This window comes from Accipiter gentilis, chromosome 5, assembly GCF_929443795.1.
Source record: "Accipiter gentilis chromosome 5, bAccGen1.1, whole genome shotgun sequence".
Taxonomy (NCBI): Eukaryota; Metazoa; Chordata; class Aves; order Accipitriformes; family Accipitridae; genus Astur; species Astur gentilis.
In genome coordinates this window covers 13787128-13804584 of record NC_064884.1, presented here as the reverse complement: position 1 = coordinate 13804584, position 17457 = coordinate 13787128, and the positions used below count along the sequence as shown (strand labels likewise).

General features: G+C 43.0%; 1 protein-coding gene across 2 annotated transcripts in view; it reads right to left on the bottom strand.

Moving 5' to 3' along the window:
- Positions 1-16182: 16182 nt before the first annotated feature.
- Positions 16183-17457, bottom strand: part of BMP2 (bone morphogenetic protein 2) — a 106507-nt gene continuing 105232 nt past the window's right edge. The window contains exon 6 of one of the 2 annotated variants that reach the window (XR_007506084.1): positions 16183-16416. Coding sequence is in view for 1 of the 2 variants with exons in the window: in XM_049801058.1 (XP_049657015.1) it covers positions 16545-16569 (25 nt within the window). In the remaining variant the exon portion in view is untranslated. The other variant, XM_049801058.1, reaches the window with a different exon arrangement.

Genomic DNA, 17457 nt, shown 5'->3' with positions numbered 1-17457 from the left:
GTTTATAAGTTGGAAGTTTGAGCTGCTTTTTAAACCATTGTGGATCTACAGATTCTGAACTGGAAACATGATACGGCGGGAAGAGGGCAAGAGGAAATGACAAGAGGGTAAACTGGGGGTGAGGTGGTAAAGAGCATGGACTTGGGAGGAAAAGTGGTCTTTTTGGGCGTAGAGGAAAGAGGCATTCTTGCAGGGCGAAGCAGAGAACCTCCCTGCGCATATTCTTACTTCACCTTCTCCATTCAAAGTGCCATGGCTGTATATGAGGATGCCACAAAAACTCAGACATCCCAAAGATAACAAGGGCTTACAGTACATCTGGGTGTGTTTGGATTTTCAACCATAATTATAAGAGTTGGTCACTATTTTCCAATAGAACATTTTTCCTCCAGAAATGATTTTCACTGAAACTGAGGTCTTCTGTGGAAAAATGGATGCAGCCTAGTTTGGGGAGGGTGGGTGGGGGAGAGTGAGCTATTTATTTAATCATTAATAAAAACAAGGATGTTAACATCTAATAGCAACCGTTCAATTTAATTGCAGCAGCAGCAGCAACACCACCACCAAAAGAAACCCGTAACAACAAAAGAAATCTTTTAGTTGACCACCGACCAATTTTGGTTTTGGAACAAGAGCATTTTTTTATAATAGTGGCATTTCCCTTAAGTGATCACTTGAGTTTCTGCACTACTCCAAAGCATTTTTGGAAAACTGAAACTCTAATTTGGGTAGCAGCATGACCCACGCATTATGGCAATGCACTTGAAATGGCTTCGCTTCTCCTCTCTGACATTACCCTATGATGTGATATTCAAACAAGTTGCTTTTCCTGCTGTACCTATTTATTCCAGCCTGGAAGCTGATTAAAATGAAGGATCATTCACTCTTCTGCTGAGTGAATACTGTTATGCGTACTGATCTTCTTTTGGTTTCTAACTAGTGTGTATATATATATATATAGGTCTATATTTACCTAAGCTATAAAAATGTAAGTAGGAAATGTTATTAGTGGGTTTGGTCTGCTTACAGTTAGTATCTTGCTTCTCTAGCAGGTGGATTTGATTGTTATTCAAAATAATACAGTGAGCCTCAGAGTGTCAGAGTTTTCTTTTTCTTCTCTTCTTGATGCTAGAGGTGTCCTGTGGCTTTTCCAAATGACCTTTCACCATTTAAGATTTGCTCATGCCTGATAATGACACACAAGCAAATCCCCATCTGTTCACATACACATCCCTATCATACCTTTTCTTGTATTTAATATTTCCACACAGTTGCTCCAGTAGGAGAGTCTCACGCTGAGACTCACCTCATCTATTCCTCTGCAATTTATGAGCAGGATTGGTGCCTGGAATTTCCCAAATTGCTGGGTGAAAGACAGACTCGGAGACCCTTGTATACAATTCTGAAAAAAATGTGAAAGGCAATGAAATCTGAGCTCGGGCTTTCAGAGACAACTTGACAAGTCAATTGCCCTGTTAGGAGTTGACAACAGTGACCCTGATAGCAGAAATGATCCGTTTCCTCTGGTTTAATTTATCACTGCAGGATTCTGAGTAGCTGCTTAGTAGCACAATCTTCAGTTACTGATATAGCATCAATCCCAAATAGGACAGTTTGTGAAGGGAAAGTTCACAGTCCTCAAAAAAACTCCCCGCCCCCCCCCCCCCCCATAAGCCCCAGCAATGCACAACATATTTATTGTTCAGAGCTGAATCTGATATACGTAAAGCCTCACATTTTAAAATTCCCTACACAATATCGATGCTTGTCCATGTTGTTGCTCTCTTCTTAGGCAATTCAAACAATGTTCTCAAATAATTTCATTTTAGAAATGTAGAGAGCAACATTCTCAGTCATTCAGAATTAAAGGTTGAACAAAAAAAATCCTTACAGAGTATGTCTGGGGAAGAATACTCAAATAAAAGAATTTGATTTTGCTTCAGTAGCATATAGACTACTTTTTTCATTTCAGAAACCACTGATAGGAAAGATGTTTAGTCTTGGGGGCCTGTTCATGAAGCTCGAACATTTTGCGACAGTATTTTCACAGATGTCACCAGAAGTACTTTTGCAGTCGTGCTGCTTTCTCAAGATGCCAGGGAGAACCATCAGGAGGGAGAAAAAAGGAGGGGGGGAGGAGAGGCAAATGTACTTGAAATGTTTTCCTTTTATGATTTTTTTTTTTTTTTTTTTTTTTTTTAAATCAGAAAGTAGATAAGTCACAGATACCAATGAAAAAATTTAAACTGGACATTTGGTCTTGTCTGGTGTGTCTCCTGCATCTCTCCTGAGCCACCGAGCCAGGGGACTGCTGCTTAAGCTCAGTGTGGGTACCACTTTCTTCATGTCGCTAATCCAGAACATATTTCACAGGTGAGAAGCTGACCCCCAAGGATGTCAGAAGGGCAGAGGTGATTTAGAAGTCTGCTTTATGCTCTTAAATTAGGAGCCTCTGCTCCCTATATGGTCGGTAAGTGCACCACTCCTGGAAGTGCTCTGAATCATTTCAGCCTAGCTCACTCCACTGGCTATAATGGAAGCCTGAGCTCTTAATATAGGCATTGAAATTAGATGTTTTGAGTTAGATGGGTGAATACCCCCCCGGTGCAGTGCATTCAGATTTATACAGGAAGTCTGTGGCAGAGGCAAGAATTGAACCCAGCTTTCCTGTGACCATCTCTTTATTCCCAAGCTTCCAGTTAAACTGTAATCCATCTTGAACCACTTACTGGAAATAGTTCCCTAAAAATAAATTGAAAGTCTAAGTGATCAGGAAGTTTACCTAAACTTCAGAGGCAGGTTAATATGAGAGTTCTTTGTACTGACTCATTGGACTGGCTGCTCTTGCAGAGTGCAGAGCATTACGGGTGCTCACTGCTCCTCCACAGGATTACTTAATTAGTCTGCTCCTGGAGATCAGTCATTCCTGCAAGATACATCCTTCAAAATCTCACCCATTTGGCCTCATGAAAAACAGACATCAGTGAGATTTGGGCAAATGATTTAAAAAGAGGAATAGAGGGTCTCAGACGAGAGAGGGCCACTTTGCATAAAGTACTGAAAAGTGTCTTATCTGAAACACATTGCAAACTTAGATTTAGTTCTTCAGCAGCTGGAGGAAGAGATGTTCACAGCTCATGCGTGGCAGCTGATGGGAGAAGTCTCCCTATAGTCAGCAGGAGGGTGATGTTTCTTGCCAAGCCCTTGCGACCAGGAAGGTTTGTAGCCTGTCTTGGTGTTCCTCTGGCAGGGCTGAGTGGGGGCAAGTTTTCAAGGTGGCTTTTTATGCCAGTGGTGTTACCAGTAAGTGGCTTTGGAGTGGGTCTGCTGGGAGAAATCAGCCTGTATCAAAGGTTTAACAAATTTGAGAGGTAATTTGGCCTCTTATACTTGAGGTGTTTTACTCCTGAGCACAATATGTGGGCTACTAACAGATGAGACTATTAAATAAGGTGACAGGACAAAAGTTAGCTGACATAATTAAACTGTTATATAATTTTTATAGTTTGGTTTTGAGTTTGGGTTTTGGTTGGTTGGTTGGTTGGTTTTATTAAACTCAGCTTGGCATAGACTCAGAGCAAATGCAGGGAGGTGTGCATTAACAGTGGAACAACCTGATCTGATGTGGAAGGTGTTGGGGTTGCAAATGTGCTGCCACTGGTCCCAAGCTCTGGTCAAGTGGTCTCAGGTCTCCCATGAAGCCATGGCACAAGCCTGCACCTGCCCCTGGGACTGGTGCTTGTGGTGGGGGTTTCAGTTAAGAGTTTGGGTGCAAGGAGTCCCTGTGGTCCGTGAGAAACCCTGATGGCTGTCAGTGGTCTGTCGGTTTCAACATAATATGTGGAAATCACGGATCTGCACCATGTCATTTGCTGGGTGATGTTGGGATGTGACTCCTGCTGCGGCCACCGATGGGAGTGCAGAAACCAAGAGCTGCAGAACCAGCTTAAGGCAAAGAGTGTTACAGGTCATCCGCTTTTGCAGAAGGGATCTGTGATTTTTGAGTTTTGCCCCTGTTTAGGTGACAATGTTATAACACATACTTTGTTTTGAAATTACATGTATATGTAGATGTATGCTTGTGTGCACATGCATGGGTGCAATATATTAAGATTATCGAATGCAGAAATACATAAGAGTTTAAATTCTAGTGAAGACACTAATTTCATTGCATTTTGTGGTTTCTGTCTGGATGGGAATCGCAGATTTCAGCTATACAAGGGGGGAAATGGTCACTTGTGGTTCATCCAGAAGCAGAGCTGTCCTTTTTAAAGAGAAAATTCTTAAACCAACTTTATCCGGTCTGAGTATGTAAAGTCAGACATTGCCTAAAACTGGTTGGAAAACAACAAAAGGGCGGGTTTTTTCACCCTAATGTACCTAAAATCTTCATGGGAATGTTTACATTAGACAAGAGCCTGCCAGCTTTGCAAGGACAGTTAAATCCATCTTGGGGACCTTGTGTACCACTGAGCCTATAGACTGAGATAAGTTCTCATCCAAGTACGATGCGGAACCTATTCCTTACATACAGGAAGCAAAGTGGTCTTGTTTTCAAGGATGCTACATATTGGTGTCCAAGGGAGATCTAGAAACTGGGACGCGAAGGTGGCGTTTTCACAGTTTATTCAATACCACACAACCCCATCCTGACAAAATACAAGCCCCCCGCTGAAGGTAATGTGAAACCTACCTGAGCTGGAAACCTCTAAATCTGGACCAGAAAAATGCCATTCCCCATGTTTCCTCCATGGAGAGATGTTGTAGATTATTTTTTTTGTTTCCTATTCTCCTCTAGGGAGCATGTGGAGAGCCAAGGGTGAGCTCCCCAAGGGCAGCTGCAGCCGGCACCCTCCTTCCCACGGCCCGTGGGAATGAGACTTTCTGGTCAGCAGCATCTGGCCATATTTCCCTCTATAGCAAGTCTGCTGCTACCTGCTTCTAAAAAACGGAGAGACGTGTTAATATTGCCCGATGTTTTCCTACCACTCTATTTTGGCCACACCTTCATGGCAGGATTGCAACATGTAGGCGTCCAAAAGGCAATAAATGGGCTTCGCCATCGCTGGGGCATATGTATGTAGGTATGTGTATAAAGGAGTATGCAGCGTTGTGCTGTGCTGCTTGCAGCGTGTCTGTGTTTCTAATCAAAGGCAATGGTCCACTTGGAGAATGGCCCTTTTACCTGGCGAGTAATGACACGGGTCAGGACTGCAGAAGAAGTCTGTGTGTGAGAAAGATGGACATGTGGGGATCAGTGGAAGAACAAAACAGATAAAAAAGGAATGAGGGCAGTGATGTTTAATTTGGGCTATGGGAGTAACTCTCCAGAGACAACATCCTTTTTCTAATCTTAGACTTCCTTGGGAGACCTATACGTCTGTATGTATAGGTTTATGCACAAAAGCACACTCACACAAAAAAGAAAAAGCACCCACAGCACTTAGTAACCCCTCTGCTGAGGGCTGCACACAGCTCTCTTCTAAGGTTTAAACCTGCTCATGATAAATGTGCTGTTATTCTGGCTGCAGATTTTTATTTCTGGGGATATCAATTGAATTCTTATTATGAAAGCAGAAAATTGGAGTTACATCTGGTGACTGACGCATGTGACAGTATCACTGTGAGGAATTCCAGTTTCCTGAAGCTTTTCAATTAACTTGGTGCACTTTTCCTCAGGTGCTACGCGCTCAGTTTTTCAGCATGTGCCTGCTTCCAAGTTGTAAATCAACGAGTAGGTTATTGTACTTTCGTAGGAGCTCTTGTGCCAGTAAAATGAAACAGCAAATAATAAACCCCAAGGAGATTTATATAGCCTGAGTTGATGAAACGATTACTTTCTCATTCCTAGGCTCGCTCAGAAAGGCAGGTTAAAAATAACTGAAAATTTACAAGAGCCTAAAACTGAATCTGAAAAGTACAACCTCAGCAACTTATTGGCTTCGGCCTAGCGAGTGCCAGATTTACTGTTTGCAATTTCTTCAACTTGTTCGGTCATTTTTTTTTTATTTTATTTTTTTTTCAACTGCCCCCTCCCCAGGTTGATGACAAGCCTTGGCAAAAACATCTGTGCAAATAAAGCAGGGGAAAGAGTGAAGGAACCTGGCAAAGAGCCCCTTGTGTCTGCTATGGCAAAAATGTTTTGATAAAAGCATCCTTTCCCCCAATAGCCAGAAGTCTCCAGGGGTCACATCTCACATGGCTGATGAAGAGCCTGCTTGGGTTATGGGTGCCAGGGGCCTCAGCCAGGCTCCCCAGTCTCCTCGCCACAGGTAGTTTCAGCAAGGGGCTGAGAAACCTCCCCTGTGCTGAGGTGAATGAGGAGCCCGAACCTAGGCAGGGTGGTAATGTCTCCCCTGGGGCTCCAGTCTCTGTGCCCCGTGCCGTTAATGGCTTGTGCGTGGTGACTTTTTTCATGCTAAATGCCTGCGCAGTAATGGGAGCAGAGGCTAGACCTGGTCTCTGCAGAGCTGTCACCATCTGAGCCTGATCAGGAGCAGCTGAGCCTGACCCTGCAGACAACGACCTGGCATGAAGAGTACATGTAAGGCTTTACGTAGCAGGGGCCTAATACTCTGACAACAGGACCGTACAGCAGTGAGCCGAAAGGATGCCAGGGCATCAGCAAAATGCTTGCGATCTGCATGTCTTAGACCGGGGCACGGCAGAGAGAGATGAGCAGTGATTTGGGAGTGATGGGAGGACTAACCGCATTGCTCCAAAGGACACGTGTTGTTTTTATCCTGACCTGATACATCGGCTTGATAAATGCTCTGCTGACAGCATCAGGATTAAGCTGACAGCACTTTCCATTCAAGACATGTGGGGAGGTCCCACATTCAGCTGGAGCGCTTGAGGTCAGAAAGCAACAGGTCAGTGGCTGTATCCCTCTCTCCCTGCTGCTGATGGCACAGGCCTGAAATACTGCATTGCCCCTGCTTTTTGCTCTGCTGGTACTAATGAATAAGCCCAGCAGCCTCTCCTCTTGCAAAACTGAGGTGCCTTCATGTCCTGGTTGTCCTCTTCCTCTGTTTGAGCTTCCTGAGTGCCTGAGAACGAGTCTGTCCTCTTCGTGAGTCGTTCCTGACTCACTGCTGTGCTGAGAGCATGCCAGCTCTCCACGCACCTGGGGACAAGCAAAGGCAGTTGCCTTTGTGTGACCCCCAGACTTGACCACAGGGGTGCAGACCCCTTGGAAGCCACCTTATGCTCTGCATCCTATTGAGACCTCCCAAGGAAATGGTGACATGCTCCAAAGCTCCCCTTCAGGGAACAGCTCAGGGGTTTACAGCCTGTAAACAATGGGGTTTTTTCCTCTTCTTCCTCTTCTCCTGGAACATGGGCGGGTGAATAATGTGTTTCGGATTGATGCAGCAAATCCTGCCTCTTTGGCTCTGCATCGCACCGCGTGCCATCTTGTACCTCTGATCCCACCAGGACCATGATGGCCAGCCGGGGCACGGGCACCTCCCTGTCTAAGGCTGCTGGTGAAAAAAGCTTTAGTCTACATTTTCCTGTTCGAATTTTGTAGGGTTCATTCTAAAGGCAGGGGGGAAATGAAGAGATTTGTTTGGTTTGTAGCCACAGAGATATTTTCGTCATAAATCAGGAAGAACAAAAGAACATAAAAGTGGGCTGTGAGATGGGGGCAGGAGACTTTGGTCCTTTCAATGGAAAGTTCTTCCCCGTCTCCCAAAAAACCTCTACAAACATGTCTGGGTTTTTGAAAAGACTTTTTTTTTTTTTTTTTAAACTGAGGACAATGTCAACATGTTGCTTTCAGCTGGCGCTGTGACTTCCCCGGTGTTGTGTTCCTCTCACCAAAGAGGTTTGGCCCTCCCCAACTGAAGGGTGTTCCCCAGCTATCGTCAGGCCCCATCTATCAGTGCCACAAATCTTCAAATTAAAAATAGTGGCTAAAATAAATAATGATATGCATTTTAATGGACCAATTACCCTCTGAAGGTTTGCATGTGATTCTTATTTTCTATGTTATATAAAAGCTAAGGGTGGGATTTTCAAAACCACTCAGTGCTGGCCTAATTCCGCTCCCATTGAAGTCAATGGGTCTTTCTTACCCTTGACTGTAATAGGAGCAGAGTTAAGCCAGCACTGAGTACTTATGAAAACCACATCCTAACTATGCTCCCAGACCTCACCCATATTTCTGCTTTCATGGCATGAAATTTGTTTTCATCATATTACATGTGCTGGAATGCTGATGTCTAAGGGAAGCTACTAGGGATTGAGTTCAATATTAATTCTGACTGGGCTTGGCTTTGTGGGTTACAGCTAAAGCGTTCCTGTAAGTGCAGCATAGAGGCTCATCACACAAATAACGTCAGTGGTGTTAGGACAAGTCAGAGCTGGGCCAGGCCCTGACTTGTTCCAGGTGCTCAGGGTTTAGGGAAGGCACAGGAAGCACCTTGTTCTTCCAGCAGACACCTCCTGCTTGGACCAGACTCCTCCACTAGCCACCTCAGTACCTGTGTCCTAGCTACTGGAGGAGGCAAGTCTGCTGGGAGTGTTTCTGGGAGGACTATGCCTAAAACATGTATGTTGCTATTCTCATGGAAGTCCGTGTCCCAGATCTGCTTTCTTGAGCAAAGGTCCTCAGCTGTGGGTCCCTGGAGCTTTGTTCACTTGATTCAGGACCGGTCTTCTGAGAACAATGCTGGGAAACAACTTGGGGGGGGGGGGGGGGGGGGGCGGTCAGATAATTGGTTTTTCCACACAATACCATCTGCATAGAAGGTATCTGTTTAACTCAGAAATGCCAGTTCTTCATAGAGAAGTGCCAGATTGCTATTCTCTGTAAGCTTGGCCATTTTTTTTTTCCTTTGGGCTGTGTATTGATTGTTTTCCATTTTTCTCTTTTTTTTTTGCGTATTTGATGTGTGTGAGGAGAGGTCATTTGCAGTTGCTATAAAAGTTCTACTTTGATTCTCAGATTCTTGATAAGAAGTTGACATCTTTTCTATTCTTTTATAGAAAAAAACCCCAAAACCTCAACCCCAAAACCCAACAAAACAGTTCCCTAATCTTGCCCCTTAATGTCACTGTAAATGCTGACAAGATCCTGTATTTTCTGCCTGAGTTAAATTGGAAGCGACTGCGGAGGGGGGAGGTGGCTGTACCAGGTGATTTGCTTGTGCTCAGCAGCAGATGGGATGGTGATGGATCCCATCCCAGTGACCTCCACCATCTCCGCATTTTGTCAGGAACCTGATGGAGTCTAAAATGACTCCACCAGTGAAAACAGCATAGAGAAGAGCTCCCACCCCAGTCTCCATATCCTGGAGATCAAACCAACTGGAAAGAGCTACAATGTCTTTCCCCGTGGCCAAGAAAGTCATTTTATGTTCCCTGCCCAAGCTGGACTGATCTTGGCCCACAGATGATTGTTGTTGTCGATCCAGATCTCCCAAAAGGCTGGTGTATTTTCTTGCTAATAAATGTCCCACAAATGTTTTGAATTTCTGGACTCATTAGGGCTTAGGGAGGCTATTTGTCAGGACCAAAGACGTCTTCTACAATAAACCAGCAGCTGTCTGCAAAGGGTGAGGAGACATTTGTTGCTGTGAGCTGAGTCTGCTGTCAGCAACCAGGCCCCTGACCAGCCCTAGTAAATGTTTTATTGATTTAATATTAAATTAACTGCCTGGGCATAAGGAGTGCATTATTTTTAATGGCATTCTGATATTAGGGACTGCAGTTTGCTAGAATGCACCTGTAAAATTAGTATCCCCTAGTATTCTGCAGGAACCATAAAATGTAATGCTCTTTGTGTGCAGCACTCTGAAGCTTGACATGGGTAAAGTTACATGGCGTTCGCTTGCCGCCTATCTGATGGCTGTACCAATTCCTGCTGTGAGAGGAGGAGTTAAGTCATCTTGGAAGGCTTACTCCAAGTTCATCTCTTCTTTGCTCTGAAAAGGGATAAATGGAGCCTGTGAAGCCTGTGTCCTAATCCCAGAGTAGCCTGTCTGACCAAGCACAGTAACTCATGGAAGCTTGTGCACAGGGCACTTGTAACAGCAGGGCACCTTCTGTAGGCAGTCAGTGTTGGAGCAAACAATTTTCCAAATTTTTTTTCAGTAAATTAAATAAAGAAAATTACAATTAAAAAGTATTGTTTATTCAGCCCCAAATGTGCCACTCTGGAATTTGCCTTTTTTTTGTGAAAGAAAAGGCATTTGGAAACAAATGCAATTTGAAATTTAAACACACACGCACACATTCCTTAGTGTAAGAATGAAAATATTTGCTAATTTTAGAATTCATGTCACTTTTTTTTTAAGCTGGACTATGAAATTAACAGAGGAAAAATTTCATCTTGAATAAAAAAAGATTGTTCGAATAACATCACCCATCTGTAGTTCATATCATTCTTTACCTCCGGAGAATAGGCCACAAAGAAAGCAAATGCATCACTAGGAGCACACGGCTTTCCTCCCTCTGGGTAGCGCACAGCAGCAGTCACCGCGTCCCTCCAGCAGTGATGCTCAAGGTAGCTGAGAAGGAGTCTTACAGCACTGTTTTTAGCTCAAGGAAACACACCAGGGATGTGTCCATGCATCAGTTTTACCAAAGACCATAGCAGTTTGTGTAAACTCAGTGGCATTCATGAGCACTCAGATCATGGTCGATGGAGAGACTTTTTACATAAGCTTTGCTATCTAGTGGAAAAGTTGCTTTTGGTTCCTGCCAAGTACTGCAGCCTGTTTCCATGTGATGATCTCTTGGTTTTATCAAGTTGTCCTATTCAAGTACAAAGAGAGAATTTTCCTTATGCCAATAACATGCACCTTGCTGCTCTACAATTACCATTGATTTTGCTTAAAATTACAGTGATTGCTGTTTTGCTACAGCAACCTCTTTCTTTTTGTTAAAATGTGTACCTAGTAGATGTTGCATTTGGTTTTATTAAGGTTGTAAAAATGCTACATTTGAGCTGTTTATATTTTTTAACTCCCTCAGAAATGGTTAATTACAAAGTCAAATCTTCTTAAATGGCATTCAGATGGGGATTCTCGGAAATCCCAAGATTTCGGAGAAGTTTGTTTCACATTGATTTCACAGCGATGAATCACAATGCTGAAACAATAATGGATCCAAGACAGATGGACAAGCATAAAACCATGATCTTAGTACTTCTAAGTACTCAGTTATAAAAATAAAAACCCTTAAATTAGAAGTTTAGAATGTTAGGGGATGAGGTAGGATACCAAATTTTGCAAGTTTTGTCATTAAAGTCACTTTAAAAACTGGAGACCCAAGGGGCTCCACATATAATCGAGTGACCAAGTGAATTTCAAGCAGCAACTATGAGTATGATAGCAATCTGAGTGGGTGGATCACGATCACCAGGTTCTGATACAATGCGTTTTTCAACTGCTTCTTTAAATACAAGATCACTCTCTTTGTAAATCTTGTTTGTAAAGCTGCTAATGAACTCTGTTTTCTGATTGCTTTCTTGGATATATCAGTGAGTGAAATCCATGTTTTATTACTCCTAAGGCAAACGTTGACAAGAAATGTTTATTTTTTGTTGTGATTTTTCAGAGGAAATACAAGTTTCCTTCCAAAAACCTGAAAATTTCACTGAACTTACTTTTTCCTTAGAGTTTTGGGGGACCAAAAATCAAATGTACCTTCTCTAGGGAAAAAGATGGGAAGACAGGACAGAAAACTGAAACATAATTTAAGAGATCAGTCATCATCTGCTGATATTGCTGATTCAATAGACATAGTTTCTATAGGAAGTTTCAAAAGAAAAAGTTCATGAGCTCTCCCTGTGACAGACCTCTTGTTTTGATAGTTGTGACCAAGTCACAATGAATTTATCAGAAGACAAAGTCTACCCAGCACCTCTCCCTGGCTCTGAACCATGTGGGTGCGCCAAGGGCATAGAGAAAACCACGTAGAGTAGATCTGCGTAAAGGTTCCTGTTAACTTCAGTACAGACTAGATCAAGACAACCTCTAGTTTTTATATCATGATGTCGGTGTTAACCTTCCCCCTCTTCTGCCTATTTTCCCTTGTGTTCTTTATGACACTCATTTGCCACCTTTCACGTAACACTCAGAGGTGAACAGTTTGTAAGAGGGCCCAAATTTTGCATGTAGGGCCATTTGCACAGGCTTTGCAAAGCTGTGGCACCTTAGTGCTAGTTTTAGGAGTTCTTTATGAGCGACCAGCCCATTTTGTGCTGGCTCTTAGCTCAGCTTTGAGACTGAAGATTAGGAAATTATACAAAAGGTGGGTGACTGTTGGATGATCGCTTTTTAGTTAACAAATACAGATAATTCATTGCCCAGGCAACTTGAATTGATGGAGTCAAACCATACTTTTTTCAAAGGATGTAGTGGATTACTTATTCCTGTTTCTGTGTTTGATTTACTACCACATGATTTCATTACATAAGAACTCAAAATGGGGATTTCTGCCAAGCAACTTTAGGCAAGGCCCATATTCCACAAATCCCTAAATTTGAGGATAGTGGGTGGGGGAATTATCATATTTTTCTAGCAGATGTCCGTTCTGCCTGTGGACTAGAATTTGGGGTGGTTTGTTATTAGCGTTGTTGCTTTAAAACCCTTGTAAAATGATGTTTATTTTCCTCCCATTAGATAATGAACTTGAATTTTTCCATTCAGTGAAGATGATGATAACTTTAATAACTACTAATTCTCTAATTAATAACAACATTGGAGGGAATAAAGGAGGAGCCTTCAAACAGGCAGTGTTTCAGGCTTGAACTGGTTTCAAATTCAGACAAGGTTACTTGGAGCTCTCTCTTGCCCTCATCCAACGTAAGGCCACACAGCTCATGTTTGTTGGTATTTTGAAGTAGATAAAAATGTGCAAGGTTACTCCCTATAACTACTGGATAGAAAATCCGTATCCTAATAGCTCAACTGTCCAGGCCATGTTAAATTTCTGTGGAAGAAAGTGAGTAAATGTGAAGAAGAAAATGCCAAAGAAAATGCAATGAGGGAAGAAAAAGTGATGTAAGTTGGCCAAGAAGTAAGTTGCACTTCTTGGCCCAGGCTCTGCGGTGGTATAAATCATTACCACACAGCTGCAGTGCAGCCATTCCACTTCACCGAAGTTTTCAATTTGACCTGTTGTCAACTTTAAGCAAAGGTGATAAGTCAATTACACCAGCCCCAAAGCAATTTTGCCCACTTTTGTATTCTGATCTTCACCCTCAAATGCTATTTTTGTCCCAGTCCTCAGCATTAGGGTGAATATAATGCAAACTGAGGTCATAGGAGCAATGCCATGGCTAAAGGTCTGGCTTGGGAGAAAGGCACACCTGGGGGCAGATCTTGGTCTCCATTTGTGAGCTAGGTAACAACTCCTCTGCTCAAGAAGGATTTCTAGATGACATCTAGCCAAGGAGAGGTTTGAGGTGTTTTAGTGATCCTTGTCCACTGTAACCGTCCTCAGCAGACTCTTGTTGTTGCTTTGAAATGCTCCAGGTGAGCCTTTGGAGATGGTTTGGGAGCTGCTCTTTGGATCCCATGCCAAGCACAGCTCACCTGAACTCAGGAGTCCGGGCCAGCACATGCAGCTCCTGACCAGAGCAGGCTGGGAAGGCAACCTGCTTACAGTTATCCTCAATACTTTGTTTTTCTTCTTTATTCTGCTTTTCTTGCTTGGACATTTCCAGTCTTGGCTTCAGATGACAAATGGCACCATAAACTGTCTACTATCCAGCACCTCCTGCTGCTGCTCACCTTTGAAATATCTTAAGTGTTCTGGTCATTGCCCCAAGAAATCGTGTTTACATCATCTCTGAGAGACATTCAGTGTTAAGTGAAAAAATGGCCAAAACAGCTTAGTGCTTTTGGCTTATTGTTTGAATATTTAAAGACATTGCATCTGGAAAGTATGCCATTAATTTGTGGCTAGCACCCATATATCAAATCCATGAGCTTCCAAGTAAACAGCTGTCACTGGAGCTGCCACGGAGGGAAATTGGCACTGCTAGCTTGTGGTGAGCAGAGAGGGAACACACTGGTACAGACTAATCCAAGGAGGAAACATTAACCCAGATGTGTAGAGGACAATGAATGAATTGTTCCTTAGAGCTCCTCAACTTCTCAGCTGTATTAATAAGACATAATTAAGGCCTCAGACTATTGTATTCACATACACAGAAGTGTACATATTATAGCCAGAAAGATGGGGTTGCATACTATAACTATATACCTTAAAGCAGCCTCTGAGTCATCCCCACGCATGTGGGAAGGGGGACACGTGTTTGAAGGAGAGCGGAGACTGTCCGTATTGGTAGCAATGTGTCTTTAGGCTGGTTGGATCATGTAGCTCCCTTTTGATACATCACACAGCTTGAAACAAACATTCATGGCTTCCTTAAGGAAGACACAGTAGAGCCAGGACCCATCCAGGCGTTGGTGTAGCAGGGTATGCGTGGGGTGTTTGCCACAAAACTTAAGATGCTTTGGGGCTGTTGGCAGTGCCAGAGGCCTCAGCTGGAGTTGTGATTTCGTGTACAAGCAGCTCAGAGCGGTGCGTGAAGTTCTACCTGAAGCCAGGCGAAGTGCTGAGGCAAGGACTCGGCTTCAGTTTTCAAATGCTGCCGTTATTGGCAGAGCTGTTTGTTGTGCGGCCTAGGGCAGCGGGGTGGGGGCCTGTTATTTTCAATTACATGTTTGATTAGTCTGTTTTCTGTGGTGCTCAAGTAAATGAACCAATTAATTAAGAGGAATTGTATACATGGAAGTGGGACAGAGATGATATCGCTAGATACGTTTTCTTGGGAAAGGTGTTACAGAAGTGTTGAAAAACCTCGTGGCAAGATCAGGGTCTCTGGTGGTAGGTGCTATGGGGCATCCGGGGAGGCTCCAGCTGAAATGGAGAACGGGAAGCAAGAAGAAGGGTTTCCCATCCCCTTTCCAGAAGGGAGGATCTGAGGCCAAGAGAGATAAGGTGAGCCCCTGGAGAACGTTGCCATGCCAATCCCAGGGGAAGCATAGATGACACGGGATGGATGGGAAAACACTTTCCTACTTGTGCCCAACAGCTGCTCTGGCATCTACTCTAGATGCTCTGGCACTCCACTGGACTCAGGATTTACCTTCTGTTTACTAACCAACCCAAAGTGGGTTTGAACTGGTGACCTAAAGGTGAAAGGCTCTGCATCTTATTAGAATTACTGTGAGCTGCTGAATGAGTCCCCCATGGCAGTTAAGATTTGATTATGGTTCTAGAAAATGTTCAGCTTTTACAATTAGTGTCAAAGCAGTGGTAAGCCCCTCTTTGATTCCTGGGTGTAGGCTCGTGCTTTTCTTAACCTCACACATATGCTGGCATATTTACAGTAAGTGCTCAGGGGTTTGGGTTTTTTATTTATTTTTTTTATTTTATTTTTGAATTAAAAATGAAAGTTCCCCAGGGAAATTATGCAATGGGAAATAGCCACTTCAATAAACTTGACTCACACGTTTTATTGATTATGGTAAATTTAATTATTCCATTTAAACCTTGCTTACACACACAAAAAAACTTTATCCTTTTCTTCCTACATGTTTTTTCCTGTTTTAGTATTCCTCTCTACAGACCAAAAGTGTACTATATGTTATTTTAAATTTTTCAGAGGAGAAATACTCAAGGCTAAGCTTCTTCCCCATAATTATAAATTAAAAATTAGAAAACATACCATAAATCTTATTCAAAACATCTTCAAATAGAGCTACTAATTGTTAAACAGCAGTAATTAAAGCTTTTAATATAGCTCTTTTGCCTCTGCCATATATTATGTGCACCATTTTTTCTAAGGGAGACAATTATTGAAGTGCAAAGGATGTTAAAAAAACAAAACAACAACACAAACAAACCAAAAAACAAACAAAAAAAAAAACAAAAAACCAAACAAACAACAAAAAAAACCCCAAAAAAAACAAAAACAAAAAAAAAAACCAAACCCAAAGCATAGAGCAAAATAGGTATTTCTCCTACTCAGTACTTCATTAGGCTATGCTGTTCATTCTTTCTGTATTCAGATAATACCCAGAGGTCTCAATCTTGCTTGGAGACCATTGCACTGAAGTCTTTAGAGGCTACAGTCCAAAAGGCAGTGAAAAAGCCCTGCTCTCTGAGTCATCCCCGGGTCTTAACCTTATTTCTCTAGAAACCAGCGCTAGTGGGTGTTTTTTCTTTCTCCTTCAGTGAGCTGCTGCAGCTTCTTCTGACCTACCAAACTACGTTCAATCCAGGTAATCAGCTTTTTTTCTTCTTAAACTTGTGAACAGTCTCTTCTCCCTGGGGAAATGCATTCATTCATTACCTTGTGGCTTTTCCCATGGATGGGGAATGTTCCCATGGATGGGGAATGTTCCCATGGATACAGGTCTGTGGAACTGAGAGTGACGCAATTCACCATGGCTAGAAATTAGGATGTGGAAAGAGGAATCGCCACTAGAGATGAAGAATCAGAAGTAATTCACAAAGTCCGTACTCCCTCTTGCATGACAGGACTATTCATAGCCAGCCCATCCCAGCAGTGAGGCAAGTCATGGTTGGTCTTCCTCCTTGAAGCTGCAAAATTCAATCTGGAGAGGGGCTGTTTGGGGTTCTGGAAGCTGAGGTTGGCCAGTTTTGAAAGCTGAGATAGGGTCCAGGGTTTGTTCAAGGCTCATTGCTTCCAGATACATCTTTCATCCAAGTTCTTTCATGGGGCTGTCAGACCTGGGCTTGGCTGAATCCCATGGCTGAATCCTCACCTGGTATAATCTGAAATTATTTCAAGGGAGCTGCACCTCCTCAATCAGTGGGGGTGAGCCTGGGAGAAGCTGGTGAGAGCACAGGGATGCTGAAGGAGGAGCAACAGGGCTGGGTTGTGGGAGGCTCTGGAGGCTGCAGGTGAGCAATGTCTCCTTTGCTCTCCTCCAGTTTCTCTCCTGGTGGCACTGCCACCACTGTTAAGCACAGTGACCAGCCTAGCACCCTTCTGGATATCCCCTCTTGGCAAAAGATGAACTGGGGAATACTCTATGGAGACCTCAATGTTGTTTACATCCTTGGGTTTCCTGCGTTATAGTGTAAGTGATTCAAGATGGGGATAGTTGTTCTATGGCTTTAAAAAAATTAAAAAAAATAAAAAATTCGATGCTCTGTATCCTAGTAGGTTTCAGATTTATTTGCTTTATTCAAAAAGTATGGCTGGAAATAAGTACTTACATATTTCTAAATGACCTACCCTTAAAAATAACCACAATCGGATGTAAACTGGCGAGGGTCCCTTCAATTAAATGGATTCACTCCAGCTTGCACCAGATGAGGATTAGGCCCCAAGATTCATGCAAGCCCAGTTGTGATGACCTTGAAAAGAACTTAGATTAAAGATGAGTTTGGAAGCAATCAAACCAAATCACAAGCCTGGCTGATTTAATTCATTTTTCTGGCAAGTCCTAGTTTTCTGAGAAT